This window comes from Crocodylus siamensis, chromosome 3 (genome assembly GCF_052110815.1).
Source record: "Crocodylus siamensis isolate JL-2025a chromosome 3, ASM5211081v1, whole genome shotgun sequence".
Lineage (NCBI taxonomy): Eukaryota > Metazoa > Chordata > Crocodylia > Crocodylidae > Crocodylus > Crocodylus siamensis.
The window spans coordinates 259,831,669-259,858,604 of NC_143397.1; the positions used below are offsets into that span (position 1 = coordinate 259,831,669).

At 59.2% G+C, this 26,936-nt stretch overlaps 3 protein-coding genes across 9 annotated transcripts in view; 1 reads left to right on the top strand and 2 right to left on the bottom strand.

Annotated features, from left to right (window-relative positions):
- The window catches only part of LOC149869759 (casein kinase II subunit alpha-like), a 47,214-nt gene extending 39,779 nt beyond the window's left edge, over positions 1 to 7,435 (bottom strand). For 2 of the 5 annotated variants that reach the window (XM_090040873.1, XM_090040874.1), the window contains exons 1-2: positions 7,298 to 7,433; positions 6,090 to 6,342 (exon numbers count right to left, since the gene is read on the bottom strand). The gene's annotated coding sequence lies outside the window, so the exon portion shown is untranslated. Of the gene's footprint in view, positions 1 to 6,089; positions 6,343 to 7,297 lie in introns of all 5 variants that reach the window. The other 3 variants (XM_090040876.1, XM_090040872.1, XM_090040875.1) reach the window with 2 other exon arrangements.
- A 10,752-nt stretch (positions 7,436 to 18,187) lies between these two features.
- On the top strand, positions 18,188 to 21,539 carry LOC149869760 (uncharacterized). 2 transcript variants are annotated; one of them, XM_090037394.1, is made up of 9 exons: positions 18,188 to 18,395; positions 19,083 to 19,144; positions 19,502 to 19,558; positions 19,796 to 19,834; positions 20,102 to 20,137; positions 20,402 to 20,548; positions 20,694 to 20,738; positions 20,911 to 20,955; positions 21,154 to 21,539. In XM_090037394.1, exons 1-9 carry the CDS (start codon positions 18,379 to 18,381, stop codon positions 21,159 to 21,161), a joined length of 456 nt encoding a protein of 151 aa, XP_089893520.1. In that variant the 5' UTR covers positions 18,188 to 18,378; the 3' UTR covers positions 21,162 to 21,539. The 2 variants fall into 2 exon arrangements, with proteins under 2 accessions (XP_089893520.1, XP_089893521.1); XM_090037395.1 differs by lacking the exon at positions 20,102 to 20,137 and having other exon boundaries at positions 18,224 to 18,395.
- A 3,755-nt stretch (positions 21,540 to 25,294) lies between these two features.
- Positions 25,295 to 26,936, bottom strand: part of HSF1 (heat shock transcription factor 1) — an 89,007-nt gene continuing 87,365 nt past the window's right edge. For both annotated transcript variants that reach the window (XM_090040893.1, XM_090040892.1), the window contains one exon: positions 25,295 to 26,451. In XM_090040893.1, the coding sequence (XP_089897019.1) occupies positions 26,246 to 26,451 (206 nt within the window). In that variant the 3' untranslated portion in view covers positions 25,295 to 26,245. The remainder of the gene's footprint in view (positions 26,452 to 26,936) is intronic.

Below are 26,936 nucleotides of genomic sequence, written 5' to 3' on the forward strand. Positions count from 1 at the left end.
ACCACCTCCCTTGGAGCCCATTCCAGATTTTGGTCACCCTCACCATGAAGAAGTTTTTCCTGATGTCCAGCCTAAATCTGCTCTCTGTCAGTTTGTGACCATTGCTCCTTGTTACCTCAAGAGGCACGTGGTGAACAGAGCATCTCCGATCCCTTGCTGCATCCCTCTCATGAATCTGTAGGCGGCCACAAGATCCCCTCACTGCCTTCTCTTGCGGAGGCTGAAGAGGTCCAGGCCCCTCAGTCTCTCCTTGTCAGGCTTGCCCTGTAAGCCTCTGACTATACGAGTGGCTCTCCTCTTGACCCTCACGAGTCTATCCACAGCCTTCTTAAGGTACGGCACCCAAAACTGGACACAATACACCAACTGCGGTCTGAGCAATGCCGTATAGAGGGGAAGTATCACCTCCTTGGTCCTATTCATCATGCACCTGCCAATGCACGATAAAGTGCGGTTAGCTTAGCTGATGATTTCGTCACACTGACGACTCGTGTTCATCCTGGAGTCCACAATGACTCCGAGATCCTTTCTGCTGCCGTGCTGCTGAGAGGGTCACTCCCCGGGCAGTAAACGTGCTGGGTATTTTTGCGCCCTAGGTGCACCGCTCTGCACTTGTCCTTGTTGCACTGCATCCTATTGTGTTCTGCCCACTTCTCTAACCTGTCCAGGTTCACCTGCAATCATTCCTGACACTCCAGAGTGCACACTTCCCCCCACAATTTAGTATCGTCCACAGATTTGGACAGAGTACACATCACACCCACATTCAAGTCACTGATAAAAGACATTGAAGAGTACAGGTCCAAGGACCAAGCCCTGCGGGACCCCACTGCCCACATCCCTCTAGGTCTACACCGATCCCTCTACTACCACTCCCTGGGTCCAACCGCTACACCAATTCACCACCCACCGGACTGTGTAATCATCTATGTCACAGCCTCTTCATTTATTTATGAGAATAGGATGAGATACCATATCAAAGGCCTTGCTAAAATCCAAGAAAACAACATCCACCTCTACTCCTGCGTCTAAGCGTTTTGTGACCTGATCATAAAACAAAACCAGATTGGTCAGGCACGACCTACCTGCTACAAATTCATACTAGTTGCTCTGCTGCATTATTTTTCCCACTGGACTCTCACAAATACGATCCACCATAATCTTTTCAAAGACTTTTCCAAGGTTGGAGGTGAAACTGACTGGCCTATAATTACTCGGATCCTCCTTCCTCCCCGTCTTGAAAATAGGGACCACACTGGTCCTTTTCCAGTCCTCTGGGGCCTGACCTGAGCACCATGAGCGCTCAAACAGCCGTGCCAGTGTTTCATAGTTTCTAGGGTCAGAAGGGACCTCAGTAGATCATCTAGTCCGACCCCCTGCCATGGCAGGAAAGAGTACTGGGGTCAAATGACCCCAGCAAGATGTGCATCTAACCTCCTCTTAAACACCCCCAGAGTAGGGGCCTGCACCACTTCTCTTGGAAGCTGGTTCCAGACCCTAGCCGCCCTGACCGTGAAGTCGCGCCTCCTGATATCTAGCCTAAACCTGCCCTCTGCCAGCTTGCGACCCTTATTCCTGGTCACTCCTGGCGGTGCTCAGGGGAACAGGGACTCCCCCAGTGCCTGCTGGTCCCCCCTGACTAGTTTGTAGCAGGCCACTAGATCCCCCTCAGCCTTCTCTTGTGGAGGCTGAACAGGTTCAGGTCCCGTCGCCTCTCCTTGTAGGGCCTGCCCTGCTGCCCCCTGACCATGCGAGTGGCCTCCTCTGGACCCTCTCCATGCTGACCACATCCCTCCTGAAGTGCGGCACCCAGCACCCAGCACTGGACGCAGTACTCCAGCTGCGGCCTGACCAGTGCCGCATAGAGGGGGAGGATCACCTCCCTGGCCCTGCTCGAGATGCATCTGTGGATGCATGACAAGGTGCGGTTGGCCTTCCTGACCGCGTCCCCACACTGCCGGCCCATGTTCATCTTGGAGTCAATGATGACCCCCAGATCCTTTTCCGCCTCCATGCTGACAAGAGGGGAGTTCCCCAGCCTGTAGGTATGGTGCCGGTTGTTCCTCCCGAGGTGCATCACCTTGCACTTGTCTGTGGTTCTGCTATGATAAAAATCCTAAAACTGCTGGAAGAAAACAGCCAATCTGTGACTCAAACCCATGCACCTTGACTGGCAGAGCAGGGCCAAGACTGCCTAGAGGTCCCTGACACTGGAGTTACCCGTCACTTTGAAAACAGCCCTGAGAACCGCGCAACGAAAGTATTCTCTGGTGCCACAATTTCCGCCCACTGGCCTCAGCAGCACTGAGTCTGGCTTAGATATCAGAGAAATAATCGCAGTTTACATCTTCTACTGTTGCTGTTTCCCACTTGCATGAGCCAACGTAAAAGCCTTGCTACGGTTCAAAACTCTGGGCATAACGTGATTTCCTTAGGCAGACAGAGGAACGGGAAGGAGCAGCAGGGAGTTACACGTGGTTGAAACAGGGATATTGGGAAGTCATCTCAAAGAAGTACCCTATTGAGTCATGATTTTCTGAAGGTACACATGGTTCTGCATATGCAAAATGTGATGGCTTGAACAGCGTCTCTTGCACAAAAATGCAAGAGTGGCTAGGGCAAGACTGGGTTGTGGTAACAAACCTGCCACAAGAAAAATCAAACTCCACTAATGGCTGCAACTCATTAGGTGTAAGAGAGAGAGGAGTGCTTGCAGTACCCAATACCAGACCTATGCCATACAGTAATAACAGTCATGATTACAGCCCTGAACCTTCTACCACATCTGAGTCCAAAAAATAAAAGTGATGGTTAAAATTATTGGAAGAGACCTGAATATGTATATAAGAAGACCCAGCAAGCAAGCCAGAAAGCCAAGTGGCCTGGGGAAAAACCTGCAAGCTACATACACGTCTCATCTGAGCCAAGTGTCACGAAAGAAAACAAAAGAACTAAAATATCCATGTCAAAGCAAGGCCCGTAAGAGACAAGGAAAGCCAAGGTGCACCCAAAACAAGACCGGAAATATGTCCTGGTGAACACAGGACATCCCACTTCCCAAACCAAACATCCAATATGTCTCAAATTTTATGCTTAAATCAGTCTACGTGACTGCATCTAAATTCTAACCTAACTCACATTTATTGTCCCCAGTGGCCTTTGATCCTCACTACCTCCCATTTGAATTCATTAATTAAGGCATATTTCTCAAACAGGCAGTTAACTTCTAAATGTTGATTGTGCTAGGCCAGTGTGTATTCTCCTGAATCTCACACCTATTGTATCCAATGGTCTCTGATCTTCACTAGCTCCATGAGCGAGCACCTATTTATCCAGCTCCACTGTTAGAATAACTACTGAAAAATAGGATTCTGTGATCAACTTCCTAAAGGCATCTCATGCAATCAATACTCACCCTATTTCATTCCAAACTGATCAAAAGCTTGCAAACTTCACAAACACACAGAGAGGATACAACTGTAATATGTTAATTCTGGCCTTGCCTGCTTTGTTTGGACTCTGACTACCAACCAACTCTCAAGAAGGAATGCTCTGAAGCTATGCAATTAAAGCAGTATAAAAAGCAAGACAACTGCCAGCAGGTGTGTGCAGTCCAGGGAAGATCAAGAAGCCATCCTGAACCACCCAGCCATCAGTGAATGAACTGAGCATGTAAACCCAAATTGGGGCTAGGACTAAGAGACTGTGATGGGGTTAGGGAAGGGGTGGCAAATGGGGGCGCGGGCATTTATTGTAACGGGTGCAAGGTTTCTTAATGTGCTTTAAGGTGTGTGATGGAAAGTTTATGCTAGATGCTGTGTGGATACACACACACACATATCATTTCCACCCCGCCCCCCACCCCGAAAAACCACCCAGCCGCAAGTGAAGGATCCACACTGTGCGGCTGTACAAGAACTGCTTCCTGCCTGCATGGGGAAAACATCTCTATGCAGCTAAGATAACACTAAGGACTGATAGCTCATTTTATATTGGGAAAGAGTCTTTTCCTGCCATTTAGTTTAATAACTTGTTAGTAGTTATTAAAACAAGCCTTTCTGCTATTCGTCAACCAATTGTTGTGTCAATTCATAAAGCACTAGGTTTGAAGTTCAGTTTAAGTTCAACACATGGTAGCAATGAGACTGAACCACAAGGGCTTGGACGCTTGAGGAATGCCATGGGTTTGGTGGGTCGAGATTACAGGGCGATCAAAATCAGACCAGTGACAGCAGAGCCTGCAACCTGGGGCTTGGGAACGTGCATGAGCCGACCCTACGGCCTACTGCGGCACTGAGGACCACTGCTCACGGAAGAAAGCATGGCCTGCTGCAACACCGGCACCGCTGCCTCCAGCAGGCACCTCCGCCAGGCTAGGTGCTGCGGACTGGCCTTGTCCAAGACGTAACACAATCCTCAATTACCTCCCCAGATAAAAGTGACAGCGAAAAGATTAGCTTGTGATCTCCAGCCTGGGTCAGGGAGGACTGCTGTCTAGTGGCTACGTGGGGTGAGTCAAGGGCAGTCCTGCCTCCATCACAGGGTCACGCCTGTACCTCAGTTCCTTCATCTCTAAAATGGGGACAAGGACAATGACCTCTCTCACAGGGGAGCTCTAGAGGGTCGCAATTTATGTTTCTAGACTGGTGGAAGAGCCGTGGGTGGCCGGGGCTGTCCGCTGTAATTTACACCTTCATTGCAGTGACAGCGACACCCTCAGCCAAAGATCAAGGCACCCAACTCTGTGCAATATAAAAGGACAGTGCCCCTAACACAGGCTTCACTTAGAAGTGACCCACCAACAAAATAAATGGGATTTTCTGCCATTTTAGGAGGTATCAAGTAGACAGCAAAGTCAATTGTGAATATTTCCTGCTGATTTTCTTAAAGTAGACATTCAGACCTATCTTTTTTTCTCCCTGAAAGTCTAGGGAATTAGTAAGCGACTCGGACAGTTCAACCGGGGTCAGGAAAGGAGGTTCACTCAAGGCTGCTGTCTGTCCATGCTAACACTGATTAAGAAGCTCATACCTGAACAGTGGCTCTAGTAAAGATCCAACAGCCCCACAAGTCCCATTGAAGAGGTAGGGATCAGACCTGCACATACCGGATGTTTCTAGGGCAAGATGATTCTTAAAAACCCTCTCCAGCTTCTCCATACCTGTAGGACAGAGCTGGGGCACTCACCCCAGGCCAGCCCACTTGCCACAATAAACCAGGAACACAAACGAAAGTATATATAATAACAAAACCTGCAGGAACCCAGTGTAGCTAGGTCCTGGGGAGCGCTGGCACTGGTGCTCTACACTCAGGCTCTCTCTCTGGCACCTCAGCCCAGCCCCACAGGGCACAGCTAACCATGGGCGGGCATCCTCCTATGGTGGAAGCTTTGCAACGACCGTCCTGATTAAGCAGCAGACACTCCCTTCCCAGGGGAACACAGGGCTGGCAGGGACTCCTGGGTCTCGCAGCCCTGCTCCTGCTTTTGCAGGTAACCCATTGCAGTGCTGGCTCTGCAGGAAACCATGAAGAAGGGAAACAAAGCTACAAAGGCCACAGACAGACATGCCACAAAAACTGCTTCCGCACACAGCAGCCCTCCGCCCCCACCTGTCTCCTACCCCGTTCTGTACAGGGCCCATTGCTGCACACCTGGGCTCGGTTCACAGCTTCAGGAAAGAGGCAAGCGATGGACCAGGCTTCCCAGGTCCCACCCAGGGCCACAACTGCTTGGCTCCAGGACAGCAAGGAGCACCAGGGTCCTCAGTCTGCATACTCCCTTCCCACACGGGAGAGGCTTGCAAAGTCCTCCGCTCCCCGTCGCTCCCCCCACATGGAGAGAAGCGGCAGTGAGCGGGGAAGAGGGGAGCCGGGACTGGGACAGGAGTGAGCAGTGCTAGCGGCACTGAGGAAGCACCCGAGAGCTGCCCACCTTGGCACGCTTCCTGCCTGCGTGACCACCTTCCCCGCTCACCAGGTCCCAGCCTCCGACCTGCCCTGGCATGGCCATGGAAAGTTCGTCCCTTTGCTGAACTCAGCACAGGCCCCTGACGCCTCCGTCATATTCCCCACAGACAGAAGGTCGTTACCTTGAACCTTGGTTAATCTGTAGCCCAAATGCCGCCCTGAGCTGTCCCGAGAGACGCAGGGAACGGCGAGGGGTGCATTCCTGGCTGGCAGGGTGGGGGGGAGGCCTAGCTGGACCAGGCAGAGCTCGTGGCAGCAATCAGCTCAAGAGGAAAGGAAAAGGGCTTCCATGTCGCAGCTACCAGCAGCGTCCATCCGTCAGCACGGAGAAAAGTAAAGGACCAAGATCCCAGAGCTTACACCACCGCCCTGTCCCTAAAACAACAACAACACACATTTCCATAGTGCCTCGCAGGAGGAAAGCCAAGCGGGCTCGCCAGCCACAGACCCAGGAGCAGGGTGACACCGAAATGCAGCCACCTCTGGGGTGGGGCACAGCAGCAGCTGAAGTCTCCCCTTCCAGTGCAGGCGTCACCGGGCGCCGGGGCTGGAGCACGAGGTCGGCACCCGCATCTCCCCCAAAGACAACGGGCGCGAGGCCCGCCGGCGGGGGTGCCCAGCAGCGCAGCGTTGCAGCTCGAAAGCCTCGCGCCTCCTTCCCTGGACGACCGGTGCGGCGCCTGGCACCTGGACGCCGCCAGAGAAGCACCCTGGCCACCGGCCTGCGCAACGCCGCGCCGTCCTGGGCAGCAAGGGAAGGGAGGGGCCCCGGAGAGCCGCTGCGCGGCTGGGCGAGACGGCCCCCGGGGCCCGCCACGCTCTGGGACCCTGATCATCAAGCGGGGGCACACGTGGCCCCACCCCGGCCTGCCACGCAGGGGCACGCAGCCAGAGCCGTGGGACCCCCCAGCACAGACGGACGGGGGGGCACAGGGTGCTGACCCCAAGCGGCCAGTGCTGGGGGGATGCCAGGGTCACAGCCCCCCCAGCACCTGGGCACAGGGGAGGGCAGAGCACCCTCACCCAATATGGGACTGCTTCCAGGGCCTCCCCCATCCCAACCCCCCCAGCACGGGGGGACACCCCCAAAACCCCCCAGCACCGGGGATACCCCAAGAACCCCGGGGTGGACACCCCTCCCCCCCAAACCGGGGAGGACACCCCCCAAATCCCCCAGCACGGGGACACACCCCAAGACCCCCCCCAGCACGGGGGGCACCCCCCCAAACCGCCCAGCGAGGGGAGGACACCCCCAAACCCTCCAGTACGGGGGGGGCAGCCGACCCCCGGTCCCTCCCCCGCGCGGAGCGAGGCCCCCCCCCGTGCTCACCGGGCCGGTCCCGCTCCGGGCGGGCGGGGGGCGGGGCGGGGGCCTGTCCCCGGCCGCGGGGCGACAATATGGCGGCGGCTCCTGGCGGCGGCGCCGCTGGACGGGGGTTGGGGCCTCCGGGCCGGCAGGGGGCGCGCCCACCCCACTTCCGCATCCCGTCGCCACGCACCATCGAGTCAGCAGGAAGTGTGGGTGAAAAGGTCAGCGCCGCATGGGGCGCTCTGGTGTGGCACGAACACCATAGAGATGAGCGCCTGCTGAGGTCACTTCCGCTACCATAGAGTTAAGAGGAAATGCGGGTGAAGAGGAGGCGGCGCTCTGGTGTGTCATGAGAACTATCGAGAGGACAGGAGGACCATCTCCTGTTCCGCTGCTATAGAGTCAAGAGGGAAGGGGTTGGCGCTCTGGTGTGTCATGGGAACCATAGAGATGGAAAAACCAACCTATTAAATGGGTACTTTGCATCAGTCTTTCATCAGTCCCATGGGACGCCCATGCCGTTATGGGACAGGGAGGCCCAGGTGGAGATCCCCTGCCCTCCATTAATGCTGACCTCATGAAGGAACACTTTGAGAGGCTGGATACCTTCAGATCAGCCGGCCCTGACAATCTGCACCCCAGGACACTCAAGGAGCTGGCAAGCCTCATAGCACACAAAGTGGATCCGGCTAACTACAGGCCTATCAACCTGACTCCTATCCTGGGGAAGATCTTAGAAAAGTTTATTAAAGAGGCCATCCTTAATGGACTGGCCAATGCCAACATCCTAAGGGATAGCCAGCACCGGTTTGTTGTGGGTAGGTCTTGTTTGACCAATCTCATTTCCTTCTACGACCAGGTGACCTATCACCTGGACAAGGGAGAAGAGATTGATGTCATATATCTTGACTTCAAAAAAGCCTTCGATCTGGTATCCCATGATCACCTCTTGGCGAAACTGGCCAATTGTGGCCTTGGGTCCACCACGATCTGCTGGCTGGGAAATTGGCTCTGCGGTCTGACCCAGAGGGTTGTAATTGATGGCAGTCACTCATCGTGGTGCCCTGTGACCCGTGGGGTCCCCCAAGGCTCTGTCCTGGGACCCATACTGTTCAACATCTTCATTAACGATGTGGACATTGGAATCAGGAGTGGACTGGCCAAGTTTGCCGATGACACCAAACTTTGGGGCAAAGCATCCACGCCAGAAGATAGGCGGGTGATCCAGGCTGACCTGGACAAGCTCAGCAAATGGGCGGACAAGAACCTGATGGTGTTCAACACTGAAAAATGCAAGGTTCTCCACCTTGGGAGGAAAAACCTGCAGCATCCTAATCGGCTCGGCAGTGCTTCGCTGGCTAGCACTACGGAAGAAAGAGACTTAGGGTCATCATTGACCACAAGATGAACACCAGCCTGCAATGCGATGCTGCGGCTAGTAAAGCGACCAAAATGCTGGCTTGCATCCATAGATGCTTCTCAAGCAAATCCCGGGATGTCGTTCTCCCCTTGTACTCGGCCTTGGTGAGGCCGCAGCTGGAGTACTGCGTCCAGTTTTGGGCTCCACAATTCAAGAAGGATGTGGAGAAGCTTGAGAGAGTCCAGAGAAGAACCATATGCATGATCCAAGGTCAGCAAAACAGACCTTACGACAACAGGCTGAAAGCCATGGGGCTCTTTAGCCTGGAAAAGCGTAGGCTCAGGGGTGATCTGATGGCCACCTGTAAGTTTATCAGGGGTGACCACCAGGATCTGGGGGAATCTTTGTTCACCAGAGCGCCCCGAGGGATGACAAGGTCAAACAGTCATAAACTCCTGCAAGACTGGTTCAGGCTGGACATAAGGAAGAACATTTTTACTGTCCGAGCCCCCAAGGTCTGGAACAACCTACCATTGGAGGTGGTTCAAACACCTACATTGAACACCTTCAAGAGCAAATTGGATGTTTATGTTGCTGGGATCCTATGACCCCAGCTGACTTCCTGTCCTTTGGTCGGGGGGCTGGATTGGATGATCTTCAAAGATCCCTTCCAGCCCTGATGTCTATGAAATCTATGAGAAGCCAGGAGGACCAGCCCCTGTTGCCTGCAGGCCCTGTCTCACTCCAGACTGCAGCTAGATGGGTGGAGGGAGGGGATCCTAGAGGCAGCGGGCAGTGGAGGTGGGATCTCCCCCATCCAGACCATTGGGGAAACCCCCTGCCCACAAAGGACCCATTGCCTCACTCTGGCCACATTCTGAAGTCATCTAGAAAGCACGTGCCTGGTCTCAGCCCATCCAGCGCGGACTGGAGCCCTCCAGCCTATCGTTGCAGTTTCAGGGCTGGCCTCCAAGCTGTGTCTGGGCCCCCAGGGTCAGTGGTATATTGGCACTGGTGTTCCTGGTGCCTGTAGGAATGGGGTGTCTTGCAAAGGTTCCTGCAAGGGTGTTTACAACCCCCAAGCTCACCCCAGAGCCCCGCCTGGTTGGCAGCCAGTCATTAGTTGTTGAAAAAATAACCCATATTCCATGGTAGAGGTTGTTTCCAAGCCCCTTTTTTGGGAATGCCTGTCAGTGTTTGAATGTCCTTGGCAGCAAACATGGGCCTGCCGTCAGCGCACCATTTAAAGCCATGAATGTGGCTAATGTCTCATCTATCTGGGCACGCTGACGTTCAGGGTTTGATAGCCCTGTGAGGAGAAACGTCCCCTGGGAGATCAAAGTCCCCGTTCCTGTCCTAGCTGCCAGGGCTCTTGGGGAAGTCATCAGTCATCAAACAGGAAAACCCATAGCAGCGGGGACAAGAATCCACATCCCTCCCTCCCTCCTCAGGGGCTTAGGCTGGATGATTTCTTGAGGTTCATCACTGACCTCCATTGCTAGGACACTATGAGCCAATGGGGCACAGGGATGCAGGACAGGAAGGGCGCTCTCGGGAGTGATGGTGTTCACAAATTAATAACCAAAGGAGTCCCCCAGTTGCCACTACGCACTCTCCCGCTCAGTTACAAAGGACAAAACCCAAAACATCAAGAACAGCTGCAACGTGCCCAGGTCAAAGCTGAGGACATGAGGGCCCTGCGATGGCCTGGCCACTGCAACATCAGGAAAGGGGTTGGTTAGGACAGCCTAGGAAAGAACCAGGCCACAGAGGAAGGAAAAAACAAGACTGTGCGAGCCTGACCCAGGAGAAAGTACCCTTCCCAACCCCAGCGGGAGGTTTGGTGGACAGTTCAGCACTGGTTATCACATCTCTAAAAGTTATTGAAACAGAACGGATGCAGAAAGAAATGGCAACAATTGGGCACCCACGAGCCCTGTCGGAAGATGGAAAAAGTCACTCCGAAAAACACACAGTGCCAACGAAAGACGACAGAGGTGTCTTCATGAGTGAAGGGATTAGAGAAGTGGATGGGGCTGTTTCTGCAGTGTGAGCAAGGATGTAGCCCCGTTGTGGTTGTAACATCTAAAAGCAAAGCAGGGAGTTGAATGTCAAAGTGATTTATCATCTGCCTCTTGCTGCTGGACCCAGCAGGGCACAGGGGAAGAGCACAGACCATCCTCTCTGAAGGACCAGCTGTCTCTCCAACACATCCTGGCCCAGGGGAACCTCTGGCCTGTGCTGGCCTGGGGTGAAGCTGGATGACGCCACTGAAGATTTAAATTCATGACTCCTTCTTGCTTGGAAGCAGGTTTCCCTGGCAGCGATGGGCCCTCGCTCGTGCCCGCAGGCTACCACTGCTCCCAAGTCTTGCTCCATTGTAAACAGCTGAGAAGAAAGGTTTTGGTTTCACGTTCTGGCAGTTGCTGCATGCAGACACATCACCTGCCAAACAACCGGAGAGACGCTGGGGTCTTTGCACAGCAAGGCAGCATCACACGGGCTGGCGGGGCAGGGGGAGGGCTGAGGTCCTTGCTGTCCCACCGTGTCTGTCCCTGGGAGCAGTGTGGTGATATCTTCCAGCAGGCCCAGAGATAGTTTGGCTGCAGGATGTGTTCGGGAAAGGTAACCCCCCCCACCCCCCCTCTTCCCGTGGGAAATGGGCACAGGGGAGCAGGAATAGAGGGGTCCTCCTGGGTAGCGGAAGAACCAGGTAGGTCTGATGCAGAGGCCATGCCCCTCGCTCCCTGCCCCAGAGCCACCGAAGCCCCTTTCCTCCACGCACGTGTCCAAGCCCTGGTGAATGCGGCTGAGCTCTCAGCTCCCACCACCTCTGGGGCCCACGAGTCTCCACTGTAATGCCACGTTAGGGGGGTAGGGAGTGGCATCCCCACTGAGGACATGGTCTCCATGTCACCTGTGCTCCCCCGTCAGCTTGCCTGTCTCCACCTGCTGTTTCCGGTCTGATGCTCGGCAGAGGCAGGGTTTGGAAAGAGCTGATCCCACAGGACGCATCGTCCCAATACAGGGCCTGCGGGGAGCACTGGGACCTTCTGCCCCCTCTGTTGTCCCCCAGGCTTTGCATCGTGCTTGTTGCTGCCCACAGTCACAGAGCCCCCCGCTGCAGAGTGAACCTGTCGTTAGCCTACAAAGGCGGCAGGGTAGAGATGCACCTTACAGACTAACTCACAGATACATAGCTTTCATCAGCCCATCATCAAGTGCAACCTTTGATGAGATGAGCTCAGGCTACCAAAAGCTTAAGCACCCCTGATTAAGCGGGTCTGTAAGGTGCATCTCTGCCCTACTTTCAGCCTAGTGTGTCCAGTGACCCACAGATTTCATAGACATTAGGGCTGGAAGGGACCTCAGGAGATCATCGAGTCCAGCCCCCTGCCCAAAGGGCAGGAAGTCAGCTGGGGTCATAGGATCCCAGCAAGATAAGCATCCAATTTACTCTTGAAGGTGTTCAATGTGGGTGCTTGAACCACCTCCGCTGGCAGGCTGCTCCAGACCCTGGGGGCTCGGACAGTAAAGAAATTCTTCCTTATGTCCAGCCTGAAACGGTCTTGCAGGAGTTTGTGACCACTCGACCTCGTCATCCCTTGGGGCGCTCTGGTGAACAGATGTTCCCCCAGATCCTGGTGGTCACCCCTGATAAACTTGTAGGTGGCCATCAGATCACCCGAGCCTGCGCTTTTCCAGGCTAAAGAGTCCCGTGGCTCTCAGCCTGTCATCGTAAGATCTGTTTTCCTGACCTCTGATCATGCGCGTGGCTCTCCTCTGGACTCTCTCAAGCTTCTCCACATCCTTTTTGAATTGTGGAGCCCAAAACTGGACGCAGTACTCCAGCTGCGGCCTCACCAAGGCCGAGTACAAGGGGAGAATGACGTCCCGGGATTTGCTCGAGAAGCATCCATGGATGCACGCCAGCATTTTGGTCGCTTTACTAGCCGCAGCATCGCATTGGAGGCTCATGTTCATCTTGTGGTCAATGATGACCCCTAAGTCTTTTTCTTCTGTAGTGCTAACCTTGCATGTATCAGTGTTAAACACCATCAGGTTCTCGTCTGCCCATTTGCTGAGCTTGTCCAGGTCAGCCTGGATCACCCGCCTATCTTCTGGCGTGGATGCTTTGCCCCAAAGTTTGGCGTTAGCGTGGGCAGGTCTAGGAGCTTGCAAAGGGGGTGCAGATGGCCTTAGATGGGCCTCAAATCATCACATTATTTTCTTCAGGTAAAGGAAACTAGGGGCTTTACAACTCTGCTAGGGCACGTGTACACATTAGGGGCCACAAGATGGATTCATCCTTTTATCATTGAAGCACAAAGAATTAGGGTGACCCCCTGTCTCTAACTGGGCAGGACAGTCCCAGAATGGGAACATCATGTCCCGGTCCTGAGCTGCACAGCTCCGGGACAGCGTTTGTCCCAGATTTGCAGCATCATGCAGGATCCATGGGAAACGGCGGGTTCCTCCATGCAGGTGGGCAGTGATCCAGCCTTCAAGGGGCTGCCTGAGGCTGGGGAAAGCAGGACACGGGGTGCCACTTGAGTGCGCATGCCCACACACACGCATGTGGCCAAGGACACAACCTGGCACTGTGGAGAGCAGCTCCCTGCAGGTAAGTTTATGGGTGGGGAGGGGGCATGGGAGCAGCTCCTTGCAGGTAAGTCTATGGGTGGGGAGGGGGCATGGGAGCAGCTCCTTGCAGGTAAGTCTATAGGTGGGGAGGAGGCATGGGGTTCCCGAGACCTCTGAGGTGCTGCCCAGCCTGGCCCTGCTTCATCCGGACTGACAGGACCAGGTGTCCGCTGAGCCCAGGTCCTGGTCTCCCTGCTCTGGCTGGGCCGTGTGCTGGCAAACTCTGCACATGCATCGTTGCAAAACTGTTCCTTGGAGCTCCGGAGAGACAGAGACCAGGACCTGTCCTGGCCACTGTGCCGGGGCAGTGACCCTCTGCAGCCCCGGCCGGAGAGTCCTTGGGGACCTATGTATAGGGTGCAGGGAACGTGGGATCTGTTTCTCCCCCAATCCTCCCTGCCCTCCTCCAGTCCCTGTGTGCCAGGGAGCTCCCGGGCAGCCCTGGATCTGCTAACCACAGGCTGGCAGGGAGCTGCAGGGTCACATCCAGTCCACGGCAGGATCAGCCTTGTTCAAACCTGCCGAGACAAGCCCATGTCTGATCTCTGAGCAACACGACACAGTTGCTCCCGACACAGCCCCAGGCATTGCTCCCACCCTTGGGACATGAGGGCCGTGGCTGCCAATGGCCTGCTGCTGTCAAGGGGGTCGTGGACACTGCAGAGAGCCCAGGCCCAGGCAGACAAAAGCAAAACCCCTCAGTCTGGACCAATCTGAGCAGGGGGGACGTCCTTTCCTGCCCCAGCACAGTGTGAGGCTGAGCCTGAGCACAGGGCAAGATCCTGCAGCCAGGACCCTCCTCTCTGCAGCAGGAGAAAAGCTGCTTCCCCTCCTCTCTGGCCACCTGGCAGGTGTTTGCAGCTGCTGTTGTGTCCCCTCTGAAGCACCTTTTCTGCCAGCTGAACATGCCCAGATCCTCCAACCTCTCTTCATGTGACTTCCCTTCCAGGCTCTTGATCAATGAATGAACCCGTCCTTTCCCGAGCTCATCCCGCCAAGGACACATGGCAGGACAGGGCAGAACCATGCTGCCCCAGGAGGTGTAGCACACACGTCCGAGCCGGCGTTTCTCCATGCCGCAGACAGATGTGACCGGTTCCCAGGGCCTCAGGGAACAGTCCCTTCCCCTGGGGAAAGCCGGGGCCGTCCCGGCCCAGAGCTGTTGGGAATGGTTCTGCTCGGCCTGGTGCCTTTCCAGCTCCTCCATGCGTTTGCCAGCGTCTCTCTCCCCTGCTCCATGCCATGGCTGGGACCTGGTGCCAGGGAGCAGGTGTCCTGGCCCTGCTGGGGTATGTGGCCTCCGCAGGTCTCCAGGCAGCTGGAGGAGTGGGGGCTGGGGTCTCGGGCCCTGCAGAAGCCCAACCAGGGGTCCCTGTAGCACTGTACCAGTGCCCTCAGCACCTCCTGCCCTTGGGTACAAGCGGCATGAATGCACGGCAGGTCCTTGTGCCAGCCCGGCCTGGCCCTGGTGCCCCCCTCGAGCCCCATTTGAAGCCACAGCCTGGCTCCCTGCCTTCATACCCCCCTGCCTAATGGGGTGCAGGGGTGCCTCCTCCCTGGCCTGGTGCACCAAGGCCCCCTCAGCTGTGTGCAGATAGTTCTGACCCAGCTGCCTGCACCAGGCTGCAGCCCTAGGATGACCCTGGTGATCCTGCTCTTGGTAACAGGTGTGGGGAGCCCCCTTACACGTATGCACACGCGTGCTTGCATACACAGGAAAGGATTTCCCCCCTGCTCAGACTGGTCTGCATTGGTGGGGTTTGCCTTCCTCTGCCGGGGGGCATGGCCTGGGCCTAGGCTCTCTGCAGGGCCCATGACCCCCCAGCAGCAGCAGGACATTGGTGGCTGCGGCCCCCCTGTATCCCAGGGGCAGGGGCAATGCCTGGGGCTCTCGGGGTGATTGTCATGTGGCTCCGGGGTTGGACATGGGTTTGTCTGGTGGGGTTTAGATGGGCCTGATCCTGCCTCAGGACTGGATGTGACTGCGCGGCTCCAGGACCGGCCATGCCCACCGCCTTTTGCAGCGCAGCCACGGGCCCCCAGAGGGCAGCACTGCCCCAGCACCGAGCTGGACTGGGCCCGGGCTTGGGGTCCCCAGCAGCGGGGATCAGGCCGGAGGTGCCTGGCCTGGCCCACACAGCGTGTGGCTGCAGGATGCCCCGATGCCCCGGGTGCCAGGACCCCCTGGGCTCTGCTGCTCGTCATGTCTATGCAGGGCTCTTGGGTCAACTACAACCCCCCCCAGAGCCACCTGATCCTGCCTGCGCCCCAGGTCCTCCTGGTACCCCCTCAGCCTGCCCATAGCCACAGTTGGGCTGCATGGGTCCAGCAGACCTTTTGCCCACTGGTTGCTCTGAGTGCAGATGTCTAGCCAAGACCCGCTTGCTTCTCCCTCAGCCTCTCGTCAGCCTTGTCCTGCCTGTGCCGGCCTCTCTGGGCACTCTCGGCATTAGCCCAGCTGCCCGGCCTCCTCTCCACCCTGGCAGTCACTCTCCACTCCTCGGCATTAGGATTAAAAGAAAAAAAAGCAAATGACCGCTTCAAACTAAAACCCGGAGAGCCCCACATGGCTGCCTGACTGCTGCCCAAGCCCAGCCCCGGCCACGGGGAGCAGTGGGCATCTTGCAGCCCCTGGGGTGCTCGGCTTCCATGCCTGGCAGGATCGTGGCTGACGTCCCATGTGCTCAGACCCCGTGCCGCCTCCTTCATCTGGGCACACAGATGTGTCCTCCCTTGCCCGGCTCCCCCTTGGCAGAGTGGGATGCCTGGAGGGCAGCCCCCCGCCAGTCCTGCCCCGCTCAACCCCAGGGCCAAGCATCCCCGGGGTGGCACGGAGAGCACGGGGCCGGGCACTCGCCTTTCTCCAGCAGCCTGTGGTGTCTCAGCGCTGGCAGCCCAGGCTCAGGGGGCAGGTAACAAGTGCCTTGGGCAGACCCTGCGGGGGCCCACTGCTGCCTCCCCACCAGGAAACTCCCTGAAGCCGAGACCCCTGGAACCCAACCCCCGGCGCCACCCGTTGGGGCTTTGATCGTGGAGCGTGAAGCAAGGGGAACAAAGGCCCATTGAGGGCCCAGCTCAGCGGGTTGCAAAGGCCCCTTGTTTTGTCAGCGGCGCCGCAGTGAGGGGGGGAGGATGTCCCTGCAATGAGCAGACAACTCCGAGGGGCCTTCGCTGCACCTGCTGGCAGGGGCCGGGGGCCGCGCTGGGGCGGCCCACCCTGATCCCCCCTCTCTGCTCCGTTCCACTGTGCTAAGCAGGGCTGGGCCTGTCCAGGGCTTGGAAGGGAGACCGCCAGAGACCCCCCGCCCTGAACCTGGCTCCAGCATGATGGGCACAAGGGATGCCCACAGGGTCCTGGCGCCAGCCCCGTGCTGGGAGCCCCAAGAGCTGAGCGCATGGAGGGGCAGGAGGGCAGCTTGGTGGTGGGTGGTGCCCACCCCCACCATCGTCAGGGCAGCAGCAGGAAGAGGCCAGAAAGCCCTGGGGTCGAGAGACGGGGGCCAGGGGCCTGGGCCGTGCCCTGCAGGACGGGGCAGACATTGCGGGTCCTGCCCCTCAGTTCCAACACAAGCCCGGGCAGGCGACAGGAGATGCCCCAAGAAAGGGCAATCGTCCGTCCCAGGCAACGAGTTGCTTCCGTTCAAAGCCCAGGAACAGGGCGGCAGGCCGGGTGCGGGGGATCGAAGCCCCTGCAGCCCTGACACCCCTTGCCAGCAGGGGCCCGGGTTGGGACCCCACGGCCACTCGCAGCAGTATTGCTCCAGCATTGCCGAGCCCCCCGGGGCTGGAGGCAGGACCAGCCCCAAGCGCCCCCCAGACATACCCCGCATGCGACCTCGGACCAGGCTCTGGAGACCGGGCCTGGCTCCAAGGGGGCTATAAGTCTGGGCTGTGCCTGGTCCTGGGGGGGCAGCACTTGCCCTCTTAGGGCTGCCGAGGGGCAAACAGAGGGCCATGGGGCTACCCGTGGGGTCTGCGGCTTTGCCCTGGGGCAGGTGCAGGCTTCGCTGGCACCCCCAGGCCTTGCAGAGGAGATGGGGTCTGGGGCTGGCTTGGCTGCGAGAGGGCAGCGAACGCAGCCCAACAGCAGCTGGGGGGGAACAAAGGACCCAGACAGGGGACCACAGGGGCCTGGCCCCCCCAGCCCGCGGTGGCACAGAGCAGCCCCTGGCACCGGCCCAGCTCCTGCCGGGACCCCGTAATCCAGGGGAGCGGCTGAACAATGGGCCTTTGAGCTGCGTCCCGCAACAAAGGGCCCCTTGTGCCGCACCTTCCGCCCGCGTGGCCGCGGGCCCTGACACGGAGGGGCAGCGGAAGCAGCCCCCCCCAGCAAGCCGGGGTGCCCCATGCCACCCGCCCCACCCTGGTCCGTACGCAGTGTACAGGGCCAGGGCCTCGGGCACGGGCTCTCTGGTGCTGCCCTAATGAACCCCCTTGTCACCTGGGGTGCCTGCCCTGCTCCAAGACCAGGGCTGCTCTGCCGGGGCCGGTCCAGCTGTGGAGGGAGGAGGGGAGCCAGTGGCCTCGGGGGCCAGGTAGATGCCTGGGATACCTGAGCAGAGCCGGTCGGCCTGCAGCATTAAAGGGCCTTTGTTCCCCGTGGCTGACGAGTGATGGGAGCCACCTGGCACAAGGCAGGGGGGTGGGTGGGGGCCTGGCTGGGGCAGGAGCAGCTGTGCATGCTCCAGGGCCTGGTTTGTACTTGCCCCTTTCTTGGGACCGAGACCCGGCCCAGTTGTGTGCTGGGGGTGGGTTCGGCCCCACTGCACTGCACCCAGATACCAGGGTGGTGTCGCTGCTGGGGGTCCCCCTGCCTGGGGGGGAATCATGGGGCTACAATGCTGTCCTCCAGGAGTGGGGCTTGAGCATCTCTGGCTTGGCTGGATGCTCCAGGGGCCACTCCTCGGGGGGCAAAGGCCACGTGCCCCCGTGGAGGGGCAGTGAGAGCCCCCACCCGCCTCAGCCCCCCTCGTTGCTGCCCGGTGCTGCAGGGAGCGGGCGGCGGGGATTGGCTAGCTGCCCACCACCGGCTCCACCCCGGGGCCATGCGGTTATAACGGCTGCGCATCCCCGGGCAGTCACAGCACGACCCGAAGCCATGGCCGTACAGTGCAGGTCAGCAGCGCCTGGGGGCAGGGGCAGGCAGAGGGACCCACCCTGGGGAGAGCCACCCCAGGGGGCTGTGGCCCCCCGGTACCAGCCTGGGGTGCAGGCAGGTCCCCCAGAGTCCAGCACTGGTGGGCGCTGGGGACCAAGGGGCTTTGGCGGGAATCCCAGAGCCCCAGCACCGAGCTGGGTCCCATGGCTGTTTGGGGGCAGGTGGGAGAGGCCGGGTCCGAGACCCCCATCCCAGGCCAGGGGGCTGCGTGCCCTTGGCCCAAGTGGTGCCTGTCCTCCAGCCTTTCCCCATCCTGCAGCGGGTGTGGGGGGCTCCCTGGGGCACTGCCAGCTCCTGCTCCAGGGGGCACTTGGAGGACATGCCCCAGCCTGTCCTGAGCCACCTGGGGCTCCCCAGGCTGACCAGCTTCCATGGCAGGCTCCAGGCCCTGGTCCTGGCAGCTCTGGGGTCCCGAGCCCCTATTGGGAAGAGCTGGGGAGTCCTGGAAGCAGGGATTGGAGGAACTGGGGGGCAGCTGGATGGGGGGGGGTACAGGGGTCAAAGAGCAATGGGAGGGGTCAGAGGTCTTGGGCCCGGGGGCAGAAGGAGCTGCTATGGGGTCTTTGCGTCCCCTGCCCTGCCCTGCCCTGGACCACATGCTTGGCCTGGGGGAGGCTGCTCACCGTCATCCGGTCCTGTCCCAGCCGCAGGGTCCTCGCCCTCATGGCCGGTGTGGGGCTGGTTCTGGCCATCGCCGCAGCCGATGGTAAGAGGAGCCACGTCCTGGGGGGTGTTGGGTCCAGGGCCCCAGGGAGAGGCCGGGGTGCCCACCCCTGTCCCCCGGGCAGCCCCGGCCTCATCAGGCAAGCCACCACACAGGGCAGACACCTGCCGGCTCCCGGGCACAGAACTGGGGGGCAGATATGGGGCCCAGCGGGATGCTGCCCCAGTGGGGTAGCACCCCTGCCTCCCCAGCACAGCACCCCCTACTGGACCCCCCCTGCAGCACAACACCCCCTAGGGGTTGGCCCTCTACCTTCCCCCATGCGCTGGGCTGTAGGGCAGGGGTGTCTGGGCTGCATTCACCTGCCCTTGGTCACGCTCTCCCCCATCTTCCCCTAAGAGCCCGTGAGCCCCCCGGACACCCCACCGCCACCCCCTGCAGATGGACAGACACCAGGTAGGAGCAAGGCGGGGGGGGGGAGCATTCTAGGCCTGGGGCCTGTCCCCATGCATGCTGCCTGCCTCAGTTTCCCCCAAGCAACTAAAGCCGGAGCAGGCTGTGGCAGGGTGCTGCAGGGGACAGGGCTGGGAGAGCTGCAGCTGGGGGCTGGAGCCAGGCGTGGGAGCCCCCTGGCCTGGAGGCAGCGAGAGGGTGCCCAGGGCCGAACAGGGCTGTCCCGCTTGTGTCTTGCAGAGCCTGCCAGCCCGGGCAAGCCGGAGGCCTCCGCAGAGAGTGAGCACACCCCACAGTTGGTCCTGTTGCCCCCTGGGTGTGGGGAGACCCCCAGGGTGGGCGGGCACTGGGCTTGGCCGGGTCTCTGGGGGCGTTGGGGCCCTGCCCTGGCTCCAGGAACTGACTGAGAGCTGGCTGGAGCCCCGTGACGCCAGGAGCTGGGGGCAGGCAGGCAGGGCTGAGCCCCCTGCCGGGCTGCTGGGACCCTCCTGCACTGCCCCAGTCTGATGCCCTGGGCCCTGCCCCTGCCCTCTCACCTCTTTGTAGATGAGTTCAGCACCGTTGCTCAGCACCTCACCAAAGGTAGGGCTCAGGGCAGGACCGGGAGCTTGGACGCCTGGGCTCCCTCCCGGGCTCAGGCTCTGTCCTTAGGGAGAGGAGGGGTCTGAGCTGGGGGCGACTGGGCACCAGGACACCAAGGTCCTTTCCCTGGTGCCTCCTTCTCTGCCTCTGCGGACACTTGGACCGAGTCATGGGTCCAGCCCCAGAGCCAACCCAGCCCTTGCCCCTGCCCCTGCCGTGGGGTGAGCCGTGGCCCCCGCGTTGTCCTCCCTTGTCCCCTCCCAGGCGTGACCCCCGGGAGCTTCGAGGCAGCCGAGAGATCCCACACGGACGACCTGACCCATGACGGCCTGGACACTGACTCCTCCAGCCTTGACACCCTCAACAGCGGCTCCTTCAACCTGGAGCCCCTGGCTGGAGGCGCCCCGGGTGGTACGATGTGGGGGGGGCGATGAGGGCTGGTCCTGGCGGGAGGGACGTGGGAATGGCTGGACCAGCGATGGAGGCGCTGGGCCATCCCAGGTCCCCAGGTTGGGGGCAGTGGCTCAGGCAGCCGACGCGGTGCTTTCTCCCCCAGGCCCCGCGGTGGACGTGCCGGCTCAGTCCAACGAGTCCCAAGAGAGTAAGTCCCCTCGTGGCCCCGCAGGGGTGCTCGGCTCCACCGGCTCCTTGCACCCGAGCCAGGTCTGCCTGCTAGTGACCCCGAGAGCAGCCCCCGGGGGGGTCCTGGACCCCTCTGGGCAGCCCGTGGGGTCCCTCCTGGTACTCACCAGCCCGCGCTCCCCTTGTTGCAGGTGAGGATCATGATGTGGATTCAGAGGAGACCCTCGCACCCCAAGGTACTGGAGGCAGCGGCTGGCTGGGCCTTGCGGGGCTGCAGACGCTGCATGCCCAGGGCTGAGGCAGCAATGTGGGCATTGAGGTGGTTTCGGCCTAGCCATGGAGCCTGCTTTGGGGCACGGGGGAGGCCTGATCAGGCCCCCCATGACTGGGCCGGGACTTGGGAGTGATGCAGACCCTGGGCCATCTCCCCACAGGGATGTGAGAGCGCCGGAGCCGTGTCGGAGAAGCCCCCAAACCCTGCAATCGCCATCTCTGCCCTGCTCCTGCCCCCGGCCACTTGTATTCCCAGCTGCAGCCTGGCCCATAGGTTCGGTGCAGCCTGGACCCTGTGCCCCAGCCGCCCAAGCCACCCCCCAGCCAGACCCGGGGCTCAGCTCCAGACCCATGCATCCAGCAGGAGCCTCCCTGCTCCCCCAGACCTGCTTGGGCACTCGCCTGCTCCAGCCGGAGGGCGGGCGCTGCAGCCACGGGGTGACTGGTGGAGGCTTGCTCCATCCTGGGTGGGTGGGACCCATCCTGGGAGACCCCCCGATGGCCCCTGTCCCATGGGCGCCGTGGGTGATGGCTGCAGGGGGCTCAGCTGGGGGCATTAGCAGGGTGGGGGTCCAGCAGCCATGTGTGGCTTCAGGCTGGACCCCCACCCTGCTAATGCCCTCGCGCCCCCAGCTCTGCCCCTGGCCGTGGCTGCTCTCTGCTAATAAAGCCTCCTTCAGCAACTCTCTGGCATTGTGGCTGGGGTGGCCATGGCTGTTGGGGGGCTGGACGCTGCTGGGGATGGGGGTGTGCAGTGAGAGGGGCTCTGCCCTGTTTGGGGGTCCCCTCCCCTCCAGCCCCGCTGAGGATGTTGCTCCACGTGCCCAGTGCCTCACTGGTTCCCGCATCCAGCACCCAGGGAGCAGAAAGCAGAGATCGGGTGGGGAGCATATGGCAAAGAGCAGAAGGCAGAGCAGCTGATCGGACAGGGAGCAGAAAGCAGAGTGGCAGATCAGGAGGGGAGCACATCGTGGAGAGAACGCAGAGCAGCTGCTCAGGCAGGGATGGCAGGACAGGGAGCAGAAAGCAGAGCAGCTGATGGGGCAAGGAACAGAAAGAAGAGCAGCAGTCCAGGTGAAAAAGGTTGGCACCCACTGATTTCACCCGTGTTTACTGGAAATGGTGTGAGGCTGTTGGGAGAAGGGTGCCCCCGACACCCGTGCCCCCCGCCCATTTGGTGCACACTCACCAGGCACATGCGCTCTGTCCCCAGTGCCCCGGACTGGAGCTGCGGGTCTGCTCATCCTCCTTCCACTCCCGCCCGCTGCCCTAGTCTAGGTCTGGAGAGACCGAGCAGAGGGGCAGGAGGCACCCGCCTGCATGTTGTTCCCTGGCTGCTTGCTGGCGCTGTCTGGAGTTCAGGCTTCGTGTCTCATGGTTTCCTCTGGGTTTCACTCCCAGCTGCGGGCACTGTCTGCTCCTTTCTGCTCGAGGCCGCAGGGCAGGTCGGCACGGGGGTTTGCTCCCAGGGAAGGTGCCTGCACCCTGTACTCAAGTTGCATTTGCGTCTCCCTTAGGATCAGCTGGGCAGACCGAGCTGTCTAGCCTCGTTTGGGCTCTCGGCAGCTTCTCCAGGTCCTTGATGCCCTTCGTAAAAACTGGGGATTAAGGCTAGAGGCAGGTTGGGGGCAGACTCGTTTCATCTCTCCAGTACAGTGAAAACCACAGGAGGGTGGAGCAGGGGCACTTCATAGAAATCATGGAGCCGTAGGGCTGGCAGGGACCTGCAGGGTCACATCCAGTCCCAGCCCTGCTTGAAGCAGGATCAGCCCCATCCAAACCCTGCAGACAAACCCTGTGTCTGACCTCAGAGCCACATGACACAGTTGCCCTGACAGCCCCAGGCATCGCCCCCACCCCTGCCCCTGGGATACAGGGGGCTGCGGCCGCCAGTGTCTTGCTGCTGCCAGGGGGGTCATGGGTGCTGGAGAGAGCTCACACCCAGGCCATGCCCCGCTGCAGAGGAAGGCAACACCCCCCCCCCCCCCCCCCGGTGTGACCAGTCTGAGCAGGGGAGAAATCCCTTCCTGCTCCAGTGCAGCGTGGGGCTGAGCCTGAGCACAGGGGCAAGACTCTCCAGGCAGGACCCTGCAGGGTTGGTGCCAGCAGCATTGGCACAGCCCAGCCCCATCCCAAGCCTGGGCTGCAACAACACCCAATGCCTCTGGGGGAGGCTTCAAAACCCCCCGACACATAGAGCAGAAAAGGTGGAGGGGGGCAGGATTCCTTGCAAAGCCCAGACTTGCCCTGGTTCAGCCAGCCCAGCCTTGCACTGGGCGTCCCTGCTGCGTCATTGGCCTGCGATGACCCTTAAATCCTTTTCAGTCACTGACCACCCACCTGCAGCCCCTGGCGCCGCAGGCCGTAGGGCTGTGCTTTGGCTCTAGAGGACATCAACGTGTTGTTTGAACAGGTCTAGCTCACCCAGCGACAGATGGGTCTGTACGTCTGCCCTGCCCTTGTCCATCCCCACCCGTCCTTGTGTCAGCAGCATGTTCTCCCCAGCTGGTGCATCAACATCCAGACCCCTGATGGAGACGTGCTGGGCCCAGAACCAGGGACCCCTCTAGGAACACCCCGATCCAATGACTCCCCGTCCATCTGTTAGCAAATTACCCGTCTGGTAACGACAGGGTGGGAAACGGGGACGCGGCACTGCGAAGTCCAGTCCATACGAAGGTCTCAATCTTACATCTAGGTCATTTTCCTTTTCAACTTCATCGCAGAATTAAATCAAGGCTTCAGCCCACATTGACTGCTAACAAACATCGTTGGCTGGCATGAGTTATATTCCCATCCTGTGATTTTTATTCATTACATCCCTTCTTGGCTTTTCCAAGATAAGCCTGGGCTGGAGGTGACTTTTACCAGCCTATAAATACCTGGTGGCTTTTCCTGGCTGTTCCAGACCCAAGCAGGCCATCAGCACTCTTCAGCCTTCTCGAATTTCCCTGAGAACCCAAGATTAAAAAGCAGTGTCAGCAGGACAGCAACCTTGGCAGGCAGTTTCTCTGGGGGCCCTCCTGATCCCACAGACTGCAACATGGGCAGCAAGGGCTTCCTCGCCCTCGTGTGATGCCTGCTTCAGCACTGAGCAGGAGTTACCCCCAATCTACATCAGCTGCTTGTGAAAAGCAGGGCGAGGCTGCCGTGGCACGGCTCACCAACCCCACACCAGAGGGGAGAGGGAGGTGAGCAGGGGGCAGAAGCAGATCTGGCTGTGGAGAGCCTCGTCTGCAAATTGCCTGTCTAAAAAGGCTTTAATGCAACTTTTTTTCCTCAATGACTGTGGCTATGCATAAGTCAGGGGCAGGGCCCCTCTGCAGTCCATGGCAGAGTGCCTGGGCCTCCCCCACCCCAGCCCAGTGCTTTCTGGGATGCAAGAGCACCTGTCCCAAAGCGCTCCGCCGGGAATCGGAGCATTAGGTCACTGCTGCAGGTGACATGGTGCAGCTCAGATGCCGGTGCCCTCTTGTCCCCGTGGGCAGAGATGGCAGCAGCTGGAGGCAGGAGCTAAAGGCTGGCACTTAGGTGCTGCAGCCAAACGTTAGCAGTGTAGCCTGAAAAGCCCAGGGGAGGGAAGCAGGGCATCGTACCTCTGTCCCAGGTGCAGCGGGGCTCGCTGAGGGTGGGCAGGCACCCGAATGGGGTCAGCCAGGAGAAGCGGCATCTGTGCTGCTCCGGGTCCTAGGATTCAGGCGTGGTAGAAGCATTGCTCGCAAGGAACCGGGACACGTGCTACTGCAGAAGAGAGGATGCCACAGGGGAAGGGAGGGAGGGAGGTCTCGAACACGCTCGATTTAACAAGGCAGTTCATCTTTTATTGTTCCAATCAAAGATGCTCCCTCAAAGGCCCTCAGCCCCCACCAACTCTGCAACAAAAACAGCCCCGAAAACTCAGTCCCCTTGTCTGGGGGAGGCACCTGGGGAAGGCACGGCATGGAGGTAGAAGGCGTGCACGCATGCACCAAGAGCCTCCAGATCACTTGCAATTCCAGAAGCACCAGAGAAACCCTGCTTTGGTGTCTGCTGTTTTCCTCTGCTGAAGCTGGGAGCAGGCATGTTAGCTGGTACAGGTAGGCGCAAGACTGGCACCAGCTACGGCTGCCAGGGCTGCAGACCTGGTGCCACTGGTTCAAACCAGAGCTCACGGCGCCTGGGTCCAGGCTGCACCACGAGAGCTCCTGGGCACTGAAACCAGGCAATGTCCAGGAGCGGTGGGTACTTTGACCTTGCTCCTGCCCCCTCCCACGACAAAGAGATGACAAAAATAAAGCTTTCAACCACAGAAGAGCCACCAGGTGACAGGCCATTAGTTTTATATATATTTGTATGTATATATATATATATATATAGCTATTTATATATATATAGATAGATATAGATAGAAGTGGGCGCTTCTTCTCTCAGGTAAAAATCCAAAATACAGTTTTTACTATTAACAATCTGAAGTGTCAATGTACAAATTCTTTGCGGCCAAGCGAAGGGGAAACAAAACCAAAGGGACGAGGGAGAGAAACACACGGAGCGAGAGGAAATAAAAGAAACAAGGGTGCTGGAATTCTCGGGGCCCGGGCGCCCTTGCCTCGTGTGCACAGAGACCAGTGGGGATCGAGCCGCACGCCAGAGACCACAAAGGGACCCAGCCTACCAGCGCCAGGTTGGGAAACTTTTATTTCTCTTTAAAAACCATCCAGTCTGCCATAGGGGGAGGCTGGGGGTCCCCCCTTGGACACACCCTCCCCGTACACACCGAGTGCGCCGCGCGGTCCCGGGAGCGTGGAAACGTGGTGCAGCCCTGCCCTATGCCCCGGCTCTGGTGGGGAGCAAGCGCCCGCTGGACACTGCTGGGGTCTTGCGCAGGGTGCGGCTGCCCCCTCGGTGGGCGCGGAACAAAACACAAACATCACTTAGTGACTAGCTGTTTTGTGACCACCCAGGTCCTCCTGTCTGCTTCTCCAGACCACGGTGCCTGTCTAACCTCTGTGGCAGGTCGAAGGGGAGCACGGGTCGGGGGCCTATGGCACGGCCCTGCCCCCCAAGGCTGCCAGCCGGAGGAGCACTGGGCGGCTAGACTCTAAAGCAGATTTCAAACACCTCATTAAGCACACACACAAATGAAATCCTCACAGTGCCAGGGAAGCAAACATGAACCAGAGGGTGTTTAGAGCTTGCAATGTCTGTGCGAAGCGAGGAGGCTGAGGGCCAGGCTTCCCTTTAGTGTGCAATCTCTCTCTTGCCCTACATTCAGCTTTAGGATACCGCAGGGTCCTTGGGCTTGGCCTGCTCAGTCCCAGACAGGAGGGAGATGGTAGGGTCTTCCGAGTACTCGTCCCCGTCTGTAAAATATGGCCCTTCCCCCAGCTCGAAGAAGATGGGCAGGTCTCCGCTTCCCATGTCGACGGCGCTTGAGTCCACCAGGAAGAGGGGCTGGGCTGTGTAGTGCACCAGCTGCTTTCCTGCAAGGAGAGGGTGCAAGTGAGGATGGTGCAACATTGAGCAGTTGGGGGATGGGAGCCGCCAGCCCACAGTCAGTTGTTCCAGGGGTGCAGGGGAGGATGCAGCTCAGCAGCCTCTCAACAGACAGCTGAGCACGGGGGCCAGAGCTCCAATGCTCCACGCTCGCCGCGGGCTTTGCAAACACTGCCCAGCCACCTCTCAGGTCCCCGAGAGGCGGCTCAGACTTGTCACTGCTTTGCATAGGCCCAGGAATTTGCTCCAAGCCCTTTGATACAGGAATCAGAACTCAGGTGGGCCTGGCTACTAGCTCAGCCCCAAACCCGCTGCTTCTGGGCTGGAAAGGAAGAAGAGCTGTGTCGGTTTCACTCAGTGGTGCTGGGACATGGATCTTCCAAGGCCTTGGTGTGCCCACCAGAAACAGGGCAGAGAGGGCATGCCTGGGCATGGGCAGGCTGGTGCATAAGGAGTGGCCAGCCTGAAGCTC